Source organism: Camelus ferus, chromosome 11, assembly GCF_009834535.1.
Source record: "Camelus ferus isolate YT-003-E chromosome 11, BCGSAC_Cfer_1.0, whole genome shotgun sequence".
NCBI classification, from domain to species: domain Eukaryota; kingdom Metazoa; phylum Chordata; class Mammalia; order Artiodactyla; family Camelidae; genus Camelus; species Camelus ferus.
Genome location: NC_045706.1, coordinates 6,849,604 through 6,867,809, shown reverse-complemented (window position 1 = coordinate 6,867,809; position 18,206 = coordinate 6,849,604). Strand labels below are relative to the sequence as shown.

Sequence of the window (18,206 nt, the reverse complement as noted above, 5' to 3'; positions counted from 1 at the left end):
GGACTTGCACACGCGCTTCCTACACACAGAAGTGGCCTGTTATGCAGCAACAACATCATAATGAAAAGCAACAATTCTGTGCAGGCTCCACAGAAAAATCTCGTTTGCATTTCAAACAAGTTTCCTCAAAATAAGGGTGTCTTTTGATGAAATAAAATTGCAATTCCAGCTTCTTATTCCAGATAAAACAGCATTCACTACATAACTTAACTGGTCCTTTTATAACTGCATAATTTCACAGTTACCCACATATTTATATGACCTAACAAAACTAAGTTTAATAATATGTATTTATGACTTGTTTCAGTAACTTGGGGATACTTATCACCCTGATTTTTAAAGTACAGTATTATTTGAAAATACTAATAATTTATTGTTAGCATTTTTCTGCCTTCCACTTGTTCTGATTTCAACCTCCGAGAGGCTGGCTTCCAGCAGGATTAAACCTGGTAAGAAGAAATGGCAACTCTCTTTTCCTAACTTTATCGACAGCTCCATGATTCCCCATCGAAAGTCCTACATCTTTACAAATGGAACACACATACGCCCACAATAGTAACTCAAGGAGCTTCTCAACAGAGGCCCACTCCAAGCCATCAGTGAATCAAATCCAATGTCTCAGTCTGGGTGCACAGAAAGCCTATTCTGTCCCATTGATGCCTTAAAATAGCATATACTGAAAGAGAATATGAAAATGAATATATATGTGTATATGCATGACTGGGACACTGTGCTATACACCAGAAACTGACACATTGTAACTGACTATACTTCAATAAATAAATAGCATATACTTAAACAACTCAGAATTCTAAAAATGTACTTAAACAGTATCACCATATTTAAAATCAACAAATATTGAGGGAGTTGGGTATATAGCTCAAGCGGTAGAGGGCATGCTTAGCATGCACGAGGTCCTGGGTTCAATCTCTAGTACCTTCTCCAAATATAAATAAATAAACCCAGTTACCTCCCCTTCATTAAAAAAAAACAAACAAACCACAAGAGAAAAAAATCATTAAAATCAATAAATATTAATGCGAAAAAACAACAAAGACAAGATCTCTTCAATAAATTATAAAACTATATGTTTCTATAGTTTAAGACCCCAAGTCCAGTTTATAAAATCTATAATTTTACACATTTAAATCACATATATTTTAAAATAATTTTTCACTTTTTACATGTTAAAAATTAAAGCTTTTCCAAAAATGTAATTTGTGCTGAAAGTTTATGTAAACGCCTTCAGTTAACTTGTGCAAGGCAGAGAATAATCTTAATGGTTGATTAATGTTGATCTAAATCAAACCACCCTTCTCCCCCTGCCCAGCTCTGGGGCAAAAATGAAAAGAAAAAGGATGAATGCTAGATTTACTCAGTACAGGAGTAACATTTGCCAAACAAACAAAAATTCTGTTCGTTTTTAAACCCAACAGGCCCCCAAAGCTGAAAATCATAAAAATTGTATCACTTTTTAAAAAACCTGTATTGTGACTTCAATATTAAAATACTAGCCAAAATACAAAATAGCATTAAGTATTAATAAACCTTATCTTTTCAAAAACATTAAATAAACTATTTCTCTTTTGCTAATCAGGCCCTAACTAGAACATCTTCGTCCCCATATTCCTGAAGGTGTGTGTGTATATATATATAAAACTTAAACCACTATTCACGGAATGGCACAATTCAGTTCTTGATTAGGCAAGTCTTCTAAGACAAGTAGGGAGATGGTGAAAAGTAATGAAGGATGTTTCACTGTTCTCACAGTCCACAGATCAACAGTCACTAAGAAAGAGCTGCAGAGCTCCTAAAAATAACTGCCCAACTTCTCTAACACAATTTTCTACGTACCAGCCCTAGTTCCCAATTAAACAGTTAAGTGCCATAAAGGCAGAGACTTACACCTGGAAGGCAGATATGCCAGGCGGAGAGAATAGGTTTTGGAGTCAGACCCAGAGAAGAATCCTGACTCCATTCTGACTAGCCATCCAATGTACAGAAACAGGAACAAGGAATACATGCCTCAAGGAGATATTGAGGGGATTCAATGACTTTGTAAGACAATACAACTTAACAGAGTGCCAGCTTTTAACAGTAACTCTTAGCTGCTTTACATTCTACTGCCTATTTATCCCTCACAGTTTGCAGAAGACCTTCAGCCACAAAATACAAGCTCAATAAATATTTCTTAATCAACTGATACATTTATCTGACTTTGTTTAATTATATACATAAAGGCTAGGGGATTTCCTTAGGTATTAAACAACTTTTTTAAAAACTCACCATTCAACCCAAAATTTTATACTTATTATGTTTTCTAATAGTCTAATAAAACCTTAAGAATGTTGTTTGGCTTATTATTTCTGGCCCTGGAATAGCTTGGTCAAATCGTCACGAATAGCTATATTCAATTCAACTTTACCAAGGCACAAAAATCAAGAATACATGCTTTCTGTAAATTCATTTACTGCTTTAAAGTTTTTAACTGTTCAGAAGTTACAGAAATTTTTTTTAAATCAGAAAAAAAAAATTTACATCTCAAATACAAAAGAAAATTTTAAAGTATTCTTTGTTGATCTCAAAAACCCAACCACTTACACTCATGATTTTTTTTCACCAACCCACTGTATCTATTCAACACGTGCATCCTGGGTACTTACTAAACATTTGTTTGCACTTGCATTTTCTGTGTCAGGTTTACTTTGATGTGGAGCTTCTTTAAAAAGCTAACTGAATTTGTCCAATAGAAAGTCTCATGTTTTTTGGAAAACCAGTGCCGCCACACTGTTTCCAGATCTGCCCCCAAAGCTGAACCTGGGTGTTGGCAGCTCTTCGAAGAGTTCAAATCCTGTCAGACAAAATTAAAATACTTTTATTAGGGTCAGAATCCCACAGTTACGGGATATTTGTATTAACAACGTACAACGTACTTTTGGGGCAGGGGGAATGACAATGTACTTTCGAACCTTGTATAAAACAATGTAATTCCAAACTCTAAATTGTGACTAAATCTCACTTTACAATTTTTCAATTCTACTATATGTGTACACAGTATGTGTATACACCCAAAAACACTATAAAATGAACAAGGAACACACAAAATCAAATTGAAGAAAAGAGGTTTTCCATCTACCCCCCATTTCCTCCACTTCCTGCTTATCATCCCTTCAACTCTGTGTCTTCTCCACTGGCCTCCTTTACCTCTAGTTGTAGGAAGCAGCTATCATGTGTTAAGGTCTTACCATGGATCAGGCACTGTTTTGAGTGCTTTATATGCAGTAACTCAATTAATCCATATCACACACATAAAAGCGCTTAATACAGAAAGGTCAAATAACATGGAAATAAAAATGAAAAAGTCCTGGAGACGGTTGGAGAAGATGGTTGCACAAGGAAGATGTATTCAATGCCACATATCTATACACTTAAAAATGGCTAAGTGGTAAATTTTATGTTATGTATATTTTACCACAATAAAAAAGAATTTGTAACCAAAGATCAAGACCCAAACTAAACCGAACTTGGGGACAAGGAAGTAGTAACTTTGAAAGCAGCATAGGGTGACTTTTTTTTTTTTTTAACTAAAATGGATTCAGAAATGCTGGGTTCAAGCCCCAGTTCTACCACTTACTAGGTGAAAGATATGCTGGTCAATTTACCTTAACCAGGATCCTCAGTGTCTGTGCAAGGAGGTTACAGGCATCAATGCCCCTATCTAACTCAGAGATTCTGTGAAGATCAAAATGCAGAAACGTGATGTTCTCTTAAACTATAAAACAGAATGGAAATTTAATATTTTATAATTTTGTTTTTAAAAAAATAAGACAAATGAGGGTAGAAGGTCACTCTTAGTTAACCATGGTTTTCCCTCAGTAATGGAACTATTTATTAGTTTGGGAGAATTATTTTTCTTTTGGGGGAAAAGGTGTCTCCATTTTCTAAGTTTCCATGCCTTGAGCCTGAGCTCAAATAACTCTTGTAAACAAAAATGCTTAAAAGAACAGACATTACTGTATCAATTGGTCTTTTATATTTTGTTTCATAATTCATATTCTTAAATTTCACCAAATCTTTATAACTAAATATTATAATGCTCATTAAAAACTGATCATAACTTTCCCAAAGAAGGCCAAGCCTTTTAAATAACATGATATATGTTGGTGCTAAAAAATGGAGCCACTAATCTTAAAAAAAAAAAAAAAGGACACAAATGAACATATCTACAAAAATGGAACAGACTCACAGACATACAGAACAAACTTATGGTTACCCAAGGCTGAAGTGGGTGGGAAGGGATAAATTGATAATTCGAAAGTTGCACCTCTTGGGGAACGATGGAAATGTTAGCTATCTTGATTGTGGTAGTGGTTTCATTGGTGTATACATCTATCAAAATTCATCAAATTGTACATTTGAAATATGTGTAGTTTACTGTACAGGAACCATACCACAATAAAGCTGTTAAAAAAAAATGGAGCCACTGTGGCGGGTACATGGGTATACACCTATATTTTTTTATGAAATTTTACATATGCTTAAAATATTTTATAATAAAAATTTTCAAGAGAAAATAGAGCTGTCTGAATTTTCTAGGACTAATCTTTTAAATCCCTGGACTAATCCTCAAGAATTTAAATTATTATATTTCAGTATATATACATCAAAATGTTAAAAGTGATTATTAAATTTTAATTATTTTAATCTATATGCTTATGTGTTGGGGTAACTGATATTTAAAATTTTTTTCATAATGAATCTGGATTACTTTTGTAGTAAGATAGGTTTGGGGTTTTTGGTTTTTTTTAATTCACTGGTTATAAGAAAGTCAAGTTCCTTGGACATCAAATTAGAATATCCTAGTATGTGGCAAATGATTCAAGTAATCCTCACCAAAACAAATGATGACACAAAATATTTATATAAATAGGGCTACAAAGGAAAAATGAAAGATTCATTTCAACAGATTTATGAACATTTACATTTCAAATAAGGAAAGAAGCAAAGAATCTTAAAAGATTAGTGAAGCAAGCTTTATTCTCTGCAAAAAGGACCAGAGAAGCCAATCTAAAAAGCTAATGACAAGCCCTCAGCAGTGGTGTGTGGCAGTGTATTCTCTTACTGTCCTGTATCTAACTCCAAAAACCAGTTTCTAAGAGAAACATGCCTATAAATGTCTTCAATTTTATATAATTATTTCTTTAATAATTCCTCTTGTAACATTTCACTTACCTAAATTCTACATTAAGCTCTAAAACTGAATATAAGTTAAGTAGTTCTCAGACACAGACACATTTTTAAGCACTTTTTACCAGGCTGAAGTCTGTTCCTCATTATCAAAGACAGACAAATATGTTTTTGTCTGGTGGTTCCAGGGGTAAAAGAGAACACCTGTATTTTAAAACCAGGAAAGGAACTTGCCCTACACAGTGGAACTCTGAGCATTTATTAAAACTGTCAAGCTGCAAGAAGAAAGACTATTGATATGGAGCCTCAATAGTTCTAAAGGAAGCAAATTTAACATAAAAGATAATAAAACTAATGGCATGAAATAAAAGACAATAAATCACACATAATTCTTGTTTTCCAGAGGCAACAGTAATGAAGCCACAAGCTCACGTTTCAGGTCTCAAACACTTTAGGTTTTACATTATATCAGCTGCCAAAGCTATTGAATGCACACAAAAGGACATGTGTTAAGTGTTCTCCCTCCTATTGCCTATTCCCTTACTACCAAAAAGAAAACAAACTCTAAGATAAAGTGCGTGCAATATAGTTATAAATTCATTTCACATTAGCTTGTGACAACTGAGGTTCAAAATTTAACCACAAATTTAGTACCATATCATTTGTTAACATACCACTCTGAAAATTCCTCCCATTCCTTTAACAAACTTAATACTAATCGGAAAAGGAGTCTCAGGAAGAATAAGCAAATATCTAGTTATAGATTCTCATGGTACTTTCTCAGAAATGCCTGTGTACTGCATGAGCATGAATAAAGTGATAGGTAAAAATGATCCTTAAAACATACAAGGAACAGTCTGCCAAAGAACTCAAAATATTTGTGTTTAGGTTAGATTCTCAATTCTCACAAGACCCCCGCTTAGGAGACACAGCACTAATTATACTTTGCTAATGGGGCAAAAAAGGATCCTGTCTTGGCACCAAAATCTTGCAAAAAGCAGAGACTTCCTCAAAAATTAGTAGGCAGTACTTCTTCTATCAAGTTCCTACGTTTTATTTCTGTGCAATGTTAAAAAAGAATTGTTCTATATTCACTGAAAATAAGAAGACAAATCCTAAAATAAATCACCACTAGGCAAGACAAAGTAGCTATAAAATTAAAACTCTCATCCTACAAGACTTTAAAAAACATTACTACCATCTGCATTATTATGATTACTATTATTACTAATCACCAGTATAACAGTATATTGAAGTCAGAAGCACAATATATGTGCTTTTCTTTGCTTGATTCTCTAAATAATAGATTAAACATCTTAAATAAAGAACTTGATTTTTACAGGATCATAAATTTTAGTACTTAACTGCCAGGATTTCTTGGAAAATTTTAAAAAGGACTCTGGATCTCAACCAATATTATTTCTTTGTTCTTTGCATATACAGTTAAAAGTATTACCATGGTTATTAACAAAGAAGAAAAGCTGACAAATCCCACAAATAGAAAAGTAAAACTCCGTAACACCAATAAAAAAAAACTATTTAAGTGCATTAAATCTGAGGTAAACACACATTTAAACAACATACAGCCATTTACCTTCACTGAATTCATTTAGCAACTCTTCCTTGGTCCAATTACATGAGGTTATTAGAAAAAAGCCTTTTACTTTCAACACCCTGGAGAGAGATTTCACATACTGCTTCCTCTTCTCAACTGCATTGTCAGGATTAAGGCTTATGGCATCAAAAGTCCCTTTGTCAATACAAATATGAAATCCAGACAGCTCTGTGGAAGGATTCAAAAAGTCTTCTACCTATATAAAAAATCAATGTCTCTGTGAGAACAATTCACACACAATCTGTACTGAATTTAAGTGACAATCTGTAAAAAGTTATAGATAAAAGGACCAACTAACTATGATGGCATTTTATATAGAATAAACATAGTTTCAATTTTATAGCCAACTTTTATGTGCTTCATTCCAAGATCATTAAAGCTAAGATTAGTGAGACTGACAGTGTTTCCTGGACATTCTAAATCTCTACAAATTTGGAAACAAATCAAAGCCAGGTGTATTGCCTAATAATACCAGCACGTAATGGAGCACACAAGTCGGGCTTATGAAAAAGTTATTTCTGTTGAACAATAGAATATTTGACTATTTTTTAAACTGAAAAAAAAAAAAAAAACTGGAACTCAAACAGGTCACTGGACATAAGATGATTTTTAGCTGATATTACTAGTTGTGTGACCTAAAATAAACACGGTAAATCAAAAGTTCTTCTGCCTTGACTCAGTAGCTTAGGAAGCAACTAATGGATACATGGCACAAAGCTTAAGAAATTAAAGGATTATTTACACTGCAATTACTTAACTTTATAATTATCATGCACTTCAGATTTTGAAAGTCATATGTCAGCATCTCATCCATTTTCAGTAACTTCAGTAACTAAGCATTTGAAATAGTGATCTGCCTCAATTCCACAAAATATTCAAAATAATTTGCCAATGAACTTAATTCTGAAAGCTACTTTAAAAAAGTAATTAAGCAGTTAGCTCGTGATTATTCATATAAACTTAAAAAAATCATAAAAATCTCTATCTAAAAATCTCTTATTGTCTGACTTAAAAGTGTGGATTGTATGTTTACATACATTTGAACATAGGTTTCCTACCCCTGCCTCACATCCAAATATTCATTATACCTGAAGCAAAATAATGACTACCACTCTTAAGAGTCGAGTTTGGAGAAGTTCTTATCCTAAATGCCTTTATACAAGTATTCATGTATTCAACAAATATTTCATAGACTCCTATTACATGCAGGAACTTTTCAGGCCCTAATATAACTGCAAACAAAACAGAAAAGGTCCCTGTATGAGAATATATGTTATATTCTCTAAAAGGAGAGGCAAACAATAAATAAACTAATCAAATTATTTCAGACAAAGTGCTATGAAGAAAATAAAACCAGAGTAATGAAGACAGTGAGTGATTAGGCAGAGGAATGTTTCTGGAAAAGTTTGTCAGGAAAGACCTCTTCAAGAAGGTGATATTTGAGCAGAGATCTGAATGACGAGCCAAACAAGCTAAGATCTGGGGCAAGAACATTCTAGGCAGAGAGCAGCAGGTATAAAGACTGGAAAAAAATAGGGTGACATGTATCAGGAGCAGAAAGCAAGCCAGTGTGACTGGAGCATTGGTGACACAGAAGGAAAGAGGTAAGAAATGAGGGGTTTTGTAAGACTGGGTGGGGGTTCAGATTCATTCTGAATGCAAGGGAAGCCCTTGGAGGCTGGTTAGCAAGGAAGTGACACAAGCTGATTTATATTTTAAAAAATCACTCTGGCTGCCCTGTGGTAATGGACAGCAGGGTGGCAAGAGTGGAAACGGGAAGGCCAAGTAAGTGGCTACTATAGTCATCTAGGCAGGAAATGATGGTGGCTTGGATCTGGGAGGTAGTAGTGGAAATATCAGTGAATGATCACATTCCTGATATATTCTGAAGATAAAACCAATAAAACTGGATACAGGATTTAAGGAAAGAAAAGAATCAAGGATGACTCCTTGTATTTGGGATTAGTTCAACACATGAATCAACAGTGGTGTCACTAACCGAGATGGGAAAGAAGCGTGACAGAAGCGTCACAGATCAAGGGCACAAAAGTACACTAAGTGCTTTGGTGGCAGTATACCGGTTTACACATTCATAACTTTTTGATCTAGTTAATCTAAAGTTGGCTATTATTTGTGTGTTTGCAAATGAGAGAGAGCCAGAGAGAGACAGAATGAACACACTTGCACACAAGAAAGAAAAGAAAACTTCCCCAAACTGACTAAACTGAAAATTTTAATACAGTTATTTAAAAAATGTATCATTTTGGTTTATTTATGATTGATCCTTAATTTATATGAGCTCAAAGATGTCAGCAAATTATATATTTCAGAAACATTTAAACTTTGTAACTTTTATTATAAATAAAAGTAAGTTACTATAGTTACCTTCAACTTAATGTTACATAAACCTTCTTTCTCTATTATACTCCCAGAGAGCTGTATTGCAGAAGGAGAGTAATCAATTCCAGCAATATTAGAGAAACCAAATTTTGCCTAGAGACAGAGAAATAATTTTATACTTTAGTTTTTAGAAGTTTTAATTACCGTTTTAACTGTGAATTGTAATACTCCTTTGGAACTGCAGCTGCTTTAAATATATCAAATGACATATACCATCCAATAATCTACAATGTTTAAGTTTTACTGTAGAATCTAAATAGAAACTGAAAGTTTAAATTGTATAGTGTGACAATTCATTTGCTTTTATAACATTTGATTTCTTTTTCAAAAGAAAATTCATTTTCTCAAAGACAGTGAGAACATATGTATATTTCTGCCCTAAAGCAAAAAATGTAGTATTAAAATCTGCTGATGTTGATACGCTCTAATTCATATATAATCTGTCATACATTTTACTTAAAACAATTAAGTTAAATGAATAAGTTAAATAAATGCACATGTAATAAGTTCTTGATTTTAAAATTTTTCCTTCAGTGTAATTTAAATCTTGCAATTCTCCACTAGCCATGTGATTACTAACCACTACACATTTTTTGCTTTTGAAATATTTCATACATTCCAACAGATCTCTAAAAAACCTGCCGAGGCAGAATGGGAGAAAATATTTGCAATTGATTCGACCAACAAGGGAACTAATTTCCAAAATATACAAACAGCTCATACACCTTAATGTCAAAAAAAGAAGCAACCCAATCAAAAAATGGGCAGAAGACCTAAACAGACATCTCTCCAAAGAAGACAGACAGATGGCCAACAAGCACATGAAAAGATGCTCAACATCACTAACTGTTAGAGAAATGCAAATCAAAAACTACAGTGAGGTATCACCTCACACCAACCAGAATGGCCATCCCTAAAAAGTCTACAAATGATAAATGCTGGAGAGGATGTGGAGAAAAAGGAACCCTCCTACACTAATGGTGGGAGTGTAGATTGGTGCAGCCACTATGGAGGACAGTATAGTTTCTGTAAAAAACTAAAAATAGTCTTACCATATGATCCAGCAATCCCACTCCATTCCTGGGCATACACCCAGAGAAACATATAATTCAAAAAGATACATGCACCCCAATGTTCATAGCAGCACTATTTATGCTAGCCAAGACAGAGAAACAACCCAAATGTCCATCAACAGATGACTGGATAAAGAAGATGTGGTACATATATACAATGGAACACTACTCAGCCATAAAAAAAAAGAATAAATAATGCCATTTGCCTCAATTGGATGGACCTGAAAATTGTCATTCTAAGCAAAGTGGGCCAGAAAGAGAAAGAAAAATGCCATAAGGCATCATTTATATGAAGAATCTAAATAACAGTAACAACATTAATGACACAAATGAACTATTACTTTGATTTCTTGAATGTGTAAGCACATTTGACTGTCCTTTATGACTGGATTACTGCATTCTGTTGATCCTTATTTTGAAGTTGGCTTTATTCCTTTGATAACTATGTAAGTTTAAAAAGTCAAAGATCTACTCTATTCTTAGAAACAATAATTAGTACATATATGTAAACTAAAAAAAGTGCAGTATACTGTATATACGTATATACATGCAATATAATGTGTATGTGCAGTCGAACTGTAATAATTCTACATAATGAAAGATAACTAAAAGTAAAAAAGAAGTCATTTAAAAAACTGAGCCCCCCTCCCCCCAAAATCAATCAACTCTAAAAGAATCAAGAAGAAAAATCATCTGATCATCTCAGTGGATATCCAAGAAAGCAAATGATTAAATTCAACACCCATTATGATTAAAAACTTTTTAACAAACTAGAAAGGAACATCCTCAATCTGATAAAGATTATCTATAAAAACCTAGGGTTAACATCACATTTAACTGTGAAATATCAGAAGCTTTCCTCTTATAACAGGCAGTGTTACAAGGCTACCTGCCTTCACGATTTCTATTCAACACTGACCTTGAGAGTACAAAGCATTTTAATAAACAGAGTATTAAGAATGGAATAGAAGAAATACAACTACTATTTACATATGTATGATACTACAGTCTATATAGAAAACACAAAAGAATAGAAATAAACTATTAGAATTAATATGTGAATTACTGGAAACAAGATCAATATAAAAATCTGTTAAAAATATATATATAAAAATCTGTTGTACTTCTATATACCAGCAATAAACTATTAGAAAATGAAATTTTAAAAGCATAAAAATAAGAACTACAACAATAAAAAATCTAGGAATCAATCAAGAAAAGATATATAAGATCTCTACAGAGAAAACTATAAAATACTACTGAGAGAAAATTAAGAACTAAATAAATGGAAGAATACATTATGTTCATGGATTCAGAGACTCAATGTTGTAAGATGTAAATACTCCTTGAATTGATCTATAAATTCAATGCAATCTTAATCAAAATCAGAGGGTTTTTTTTCCTGAAAAGTGATAGGATGATTCTAAAATTTAAATAAATATACAGAGAGCTAACTAACAACATCCAAGACAGCAGTGGAAAAGAGAGCAAAGTTGGAGAAAGTACATTAACCAAACATGAAGATTTATAAAACTGCACTAATTGAGACAACATGTCATTGGCATAACGATAAACAGACCCAAAGGAATAAAATAGAGGATCCAGAAAGAGACCCAAACATACACCATTACTTGACTTATGACAGAGGTACCACTACAGTGCAGTGGGGAAAAGGATGGATATTTCAATAAATGGTGCTGGGTTATCTGGATATTCATAGGGAAAAAAATAAACCTCGACTTCTACCTCACAACATACACAGTAACTGAGACCTAAATGTGAAAAGGAAAACAATAAAGCTTCTAAAAGAACACATAAGAAAATATCTCCATGACTCTGGATAGGCAGATTTACTTTACAATATTCAAAAGCACTAATCATTTTTAAATGATATATTAAACTTTAGTAAAATTAAAGAACTTCTGTTCATCAAAAGATACTATTATGAAAGTGAAAAGACAAGCCACACACTAGATGAAGGTATTTGTGATACAAAGGTTATATAAACAGAATATACAAAGAACTCCTACAAATCAGTAAGAAAAAGAAAGGCAACCCAATTTATAAACAAGCAAAAACTTGAACAGCATATCACAAAAAAGAATAGCCAAAAAAGCATATGGAAACATGCTCAACATCCTTAGTCAGCAGGGAAATGAGAATAAAGTCTTAAGATACCACTACACATCTACCAGAATCACTGAAATTGGATCAGCTGAAAAGAGCAGGGGTTGGCCAGGACATGGAGAAACCAGAATTCTCACACACTGCCAGTAGGAGTGCAAACCAGTACAACCAATTTGGAAAATTCTTTGGCAGTATTCATAATAACCCAATACTGGAAATGAGCTAATGTCCATCAACAGGAGAATGAATGAATAAATGAATGAATGACTAAATCAATAAATAAAACTGTGGTATTTTCATATAGTATGGTACTAACCACAATGAAATGAAGCAATCTAGTGCTACACACAACGTGAAAGAACGTGGATAAGCCTCACAAATCCATGTTCAGTAAAAGAAGCCATATTAAAAAAATTAAGTGCATACCCAGTGATACATACCATTTACACCAAGTCAAAAAGAGGCAAAGCTCAACGAAATGGAGAAAGGATAATCTTTTTAACAAATGACAGATGGAACAATTCAACATTCAAGTGCCAAAAAAAAAAAAAAAAAAAATTAACCCCAACCAGTATCTCAAACCTTCTACAAAACCTAATTCAAAACAAATAATAACTCTAAATCTAAAATGCAAAACTTTACCATTTTCAGAGGAAAATATAGAGTATAGACCTATGTGATCTTGGGTTAAGCAATGAGTTCTTTAATGTGACAACAAAAGCACAATCCATATAAGAAAAAAGTAATACTTCTGCTCTTCAAAAGATACATGTTAAAGAGAATGAAAAAAACAAGCCAAAGAATGAGAGAAAACTTTTGCAAATCACATAACAAGGAATTCATATCCACAATACATAAAGAATCCTCAAATCTTAATACATAAACATGCAACCCAATTTAAAAATAGGCCAAAGATTTGAACACACATTTCACCAAAGATATTCAGATGGCTAATAAGTACATGAAAAGGTTCTCAGCATCATTAGTCATTAGGGAAATGCTAATTAAAACCACAATTAGAAACCAGTACAGCTAATACCAAAAACAGCCTAACTTATGATGATAGAAGTCAATATAGTAGTTACCTTCAGAAGGCAATGAGTGGGAGAGGGCACAAGGGGGCTTCCTCTATGGTGTTAATCACATTTTACTTCTTGATCAGGTCAGTGAGTTACACAAAGCTTGTAAAAACTGTACACTTAGGACTAGTTCACTTTTCTATATACATATTATACTTTATTTAATAAGTTCACATCACAAAAGAAAAAAGTTCCCAAAGTGACTTCACCAGGGAATTCTACCAAACATTTGAGGAAGGAAAAACAACAACTGTTAACAAACTCTTTCAAAATCTTTCTCATTTAATGATGCCAGCATAACCTGATATCAAAACCCGACAAGAAAGCAAAATTACAGGACAATCTTCCTCATGGACAAAGCTGCAAAAATCCTAAACAAAATATTAACAAACTGAACCCAATAAACATATATAAGTTGGGTTTATTCCAGAAATGCACTTAATATTTGAAAATGATCACTGTAATTCACCTACACAAATAGACTAAAGGACAAAATTCTTATGATTATCTTAATAGACACAGGAGAAACATTTGATAAGCAACAATAACAACACACACACACACATACCCTTAGCAAAGGAGGAACAGGAGGAAACTTCCTTAGTCTGGTAACAGAGGTATCTACCAAAAAACTAATTTACAAGGTAACATCAAACCTAAGAGTGTAACACTGAATGCATTCTCTGAAGAGGAGAAAAGAAAGAATGCCTTCTGTCATCACTTCTTTTAAACCTTCTCCCAAAAGTCCCAAACAGTGCAATAAGGGGAGAAACGTTACAAAGGATTAGAAAGTGAGAAATAAAACTACCATTATTCAGTTTGCATAATTACATATGCAGAAAATGTAAAACAATCTATAGTTAAATTATTAGTCTCAAAAGATACATCATTAGCCTCTACAAGTAAGCTATTAAAATCCAAAAAAAATCTACAGGTAAACAGAAGACTGAATAAATAAAACTGGTGTAATCATATAAAAGAATCACATACTGCAACAAAAATGCACTGCTATGTGCAACAAGATGAGTGACTATCACAGAATGTTGTGTGAAAGAACCAGAAAGAACAAGTACTGAAGACTTTGATTTATTATTACTGAGTTATTGATTTGCTTTATTATTACTGAAGACTTCAAACAGGCAGATTAATCTACAATGCTAAAGCTTCTCCAGGCTGGTGGACACCAGTCACCTTGAAAGGAAGGAGGCGGGGATTCTGGGAGGATCAGCAAGGAGTTCAGGGGGGTTTCTAGGCTCTGTAATATTCTACTTCATGATTAGGGTAACATAGGTGTGTTCACTTCGTGGTAACTCAGCGAACCATACTCTTGATTTGCACACTTTAATGTACATATGCTACACCTCAATGTTTCAAAAAAGTTTGTTGGAATTTTTTCTAACCATATTCCACTGCTTTCACACTACTCAGTGGCTCCCCAGAGCCTAAAAGTAAAATCTAAGCTCTTAGGCATGGCCTGTGTATACAGCTCCTATCTTTAACTTAATCCTCATTTTATCCCCTGCACACACTTTATACTCTAATTTACCAAATTATAGGGCCAGTACATGTTATGCTGTTTCATGCCTTTAGATATTTGATTCCATTTCTTGAAATTCTCTCTTTTTATACTCTACCCACACTCAACACAATTTCCACCCAGCTTGGATATTAGCTTCTCCAAAACCCTTCCTATTCCTCTCTCCCAAAGTTAATCACTCCCCTTCCAACACTCAGTATATCTATTAGCGCACGCACCAAAATATGCATTAGCTATTAATGTCTATATCAGTCTATTCTCTACTGTACTGTCAACAAATCAAGCACAAGATCTGAATTTTCTTATTGCCAATGCCTAGCACAAGGCTTGGCACTGTGACAGTCACTTAATATATTTCACCGTTATGTATATATCCTTACAAATTAAAACAGTAAAACCATCTAGGATGAAGCCTAAGGCTTACATTTCCTCCACAGCACTTGGCACAGCAGTGAATAGACTACAGGCAAAATGCTCTTCCCAAACCATATGCAAAACACTCTCCAAACCATATGCTCACCTAAGGAAAGGGATATATGTCCTAGTGGAAGTGCAAAAACCATCTTCCTTTTATACATACAGATTTCCGGAGTTTTGAGCTAGAAGAAACCAATAGAGATCACCTAGTCAAAATCTTTAGGAAAGAACTGAAGCCCAGGAAACAAAGAGAGGCTTGCTCAAGGTCGAGGATATAGCAAGAAGGTCCAAGACTAGGACTCAGAGCCCCTGGCTTCTCACTTAGTGCTTTCCCACAATCCATGCAGCCTCCCCTTTGTACCATGTGACTTCTCAACGTACGTGATATGACTGCTTTACTACTTTAGATTTAATGCCTAGTAGCCTCAATTGCAAGATTTTTCTTAACTTCATTTTTAAATTTGGCTGTAACACATGAATACTAAAAGTACCAACAAGTTCAACCAGGAAAACACCATTTCCAGTTCCAATATCAAGCACTGAAGCATCCAATGGAATCTTGTGATTTTGCATCCACCTTATTAGTCGAGCCATACTCTCTTCTCCAAACCTATTAGAAACAGAGAATCAGTTAATCAAACAAGAGAGAGATATAGAACAAAGGTTACAACTATATTCCACTTAAGGAGCTTATTCAGTATGCTCGATTAAGTCTTTTTTGACAGTAAGAAGTAATATATGTAACCGGTTAATCTGCATCGCCACTATTATTTAAGAGAAAACACCCCCAAGAATAAAACAGATAAGGCTGGTATGTTACTTATCAATGTTTATCTACAACAGCATTGACACTTGTACATGCTGGTGGCTCAAAACTGCACTGCTTATTAAAAAAGGACAATTATAGGGTAAGGGTAATTTCCTAATACTGTCAACAAATTTAAATCTGGGCCATTAAAAGAGAGAGATTCTTTAAATCTACCACTAATGCCAGAATCAGCCCAAGGTTCCCAAGATTGTCAGGCTTTCTCTAGGGTAAGCACTTGAAAGACACACACACTTAACACAATCTTCTGGATCATAATCTTACTACTTTTTCTAACTCACCAGATTTCTCCTGTATCCCCATATTCTTGGAAGGTTTGCAGTTCTCTCTCATAGACAGCATCCCAACTATAAAAATAATCAAATGCAAAGCAAATTAGTGAATTAAACCGTATTATGAATTAAGTGTATATTTCTAATACATTATTGGGACAGTTACCACAGAAATTTAAAACATTAGTGTTGATAAGTTGAGCACATAGCTCAATCTCTTTAACATCCCTGTGTTAAAAGAATGAAAGACAGTAAATTTATACATGTAAAGCACTTACAACAATGCCTGATATTTAAAATGCTATATGTTTTAGCTTAAAAAATACAAAGAAGTATCTGTCCAAGGATGCCTAAGTCCCAAACACAAGTCCAAAACTTGACTATACAGTCGTAGTATCATTACAGCGCATTTCAGTCTAAAATATGCAAACACAAGGATTTTCTACCAATTAGGTGGTTACTCACGGAATTCACCAAAGATAAGCTCTCGTTAAAGGGTTAAGTTTTACGTTTAAGACTTACTCCTTTTAGGGACAGTTCTCCCTCCCCCATCAATTGCCTTCTCTTCCTATTTCAGCTCTCTAGAATCTCTGCTCCCCCTCACCCCTCCAAGTTATCTCTCATCCTTACCTTTCCCCAGTCATTCATTCACCCATCTTTTAATCCATTAAATAATTACTGAGCGTCTGCCTTAGGTCAAATCACTTTCTCCTACCCCAAGATGCCCACTATCTCCTTGCTTCCTCCTGAGGCCATCTTCCCACTCCCCCGCTTCCAGCTTCCACGTCTCGGTCCTCATCCCCTTATCCTTTTTTAGATCCCTGCCGGACAGGTCTCCTCCGGCCTCCTACTCTTGCCCACCAGCCCTATTGGTCAGCCCTTCCTCTCCCTTTCCCCAAAGGTTCAAGCCCCCTAAAAAGCGTCCCCAAGAGCTTTAGAGCCCGTCCCGCAACCCACGAGCCCCTTAGACGCCAACCCCTTGAAATACCTCTTTACCGCCCCCAGCGTGGTCCCTCGGGATTCCATCCCTACGCTCGCCCGGACCCTTTCCCAAGGCGTCCCTTTAGGCTTCCTCTCGTCACGCCCCCTGGGCTTCCTCCATCTTTCGCGACCCCCGGGGCCCCATCCCACCGTCCCCTCCCGGGGCCCAGTCCGGGCAGCGCCGCTCACCCTTCCCTGCCCTACACTCACTGCTCGCGGGTCCCCAGCGCCGACGGGGCGAAACCATCCCCTCCGGGACTGCCCCCTCGGGACCACGCCGCGGCCCCAGCTCCGCCGCCGTGGTCCGCGCCTTCGCTCATCGCGCTCAGCGCCCCGGACGGCCGTTGGGACCGTCATAGAGATGAAGCGCGGGCAGAGCGGACGGACGGGCTGGCGCCTCTAGGAGGCGGGAGGCCGCCCTCTCTACTGCTCCCGGCCCCTGCTGGGGTCCACAGTCTTTCTGCGCTTCTCCCGGCGCCGCTTTGGTCCCGGGTCGCGAGTCCCAGGTCCTAAGCCCAGGCGTGGGCGGGGCCGGGCCTCGCCTTGGTCCCCAGTCTCCCTCCAGCCAGCGTCAGATGCACTCCCTTCCTCGAACTGCCACTGTATTTGGGAACTACCGTTTTTAAGGGACTCTTCAAGGTATTGTATTTTGGAAAAAGGCTAGCGGTGGGGGAGCCACACTAAGTACCTAA

At 35.5% G+C, this 18,206-nt stretch overlaps 1 protein-coding gene across 2 annotated transcripts; it reads right to left on the bottom strand.

Moving 5' to 3' along the window:
* Positions 1-2,452: 2,452 nt before the first annotated feature.
* Positions 2,453-17,882, bottom strand: EEF1AKMT2 (EEF1A lysine methyltransferase 2). Of its 2 annotated transcripts, none has more exons than XM_006188740.3 (6): positions 17,725-17,882; positions 16,543-16,608; positions 15,931-16,045; positions 9,188-9,295; positions 6,782-6,998; positions 2,453-2,851 (listed from the first exon to the last, which is right to left on the bottom strand). In XM_006188740.3, the coding sequence occupies exons 1-6, from the start codon at positions 17,832-17,834 to the stop codon at positions 2,757-2,759; spliced, it is 711 nt and encodes a 236-aa protein (XP_006188802.1). In that variant the 5' UTR covers positions 17,835-17,882; the 3' UTR covers positions 2,453-2,756. The 2 variants fall into 2 exon arrangements, with proteins under 2 accessions (XP_006188802.1, XP_032346584.1); XM_032490693.1 differs by having other exon boundaries at positions 15,927-16,045; positions 17,725-17,800.
* Between the last annotated feature and the right edge of the window lie 324 nt (positions 17,883-18,206).

Bases quoted from the DNA above. Each gene is read 5' to 3' on its own strand.
- EEF1AKMT2 (XM_006188740.3), bottom strand. From the start codon at position 17,834: ATGAGCGAAGGCGCGGACCACGGCGGCGGAGCTGGGGCCGCGGCGTGG. The intron at 16,609-17,724 runs GTGAGTGTAGGG...TTATTTTTATAG, and splicing joins GCGCTGGGGACCCGCGAGCA to TTGGGATGCTGTCTATGAGA. The intron at 2,852-6,781 runs GTAAATGGCTGT...TTTGTCTGACAG, and splicing joins GCTAAATGAATTCAGTGAAG to GATTTGAACTCTTCGAAGAG.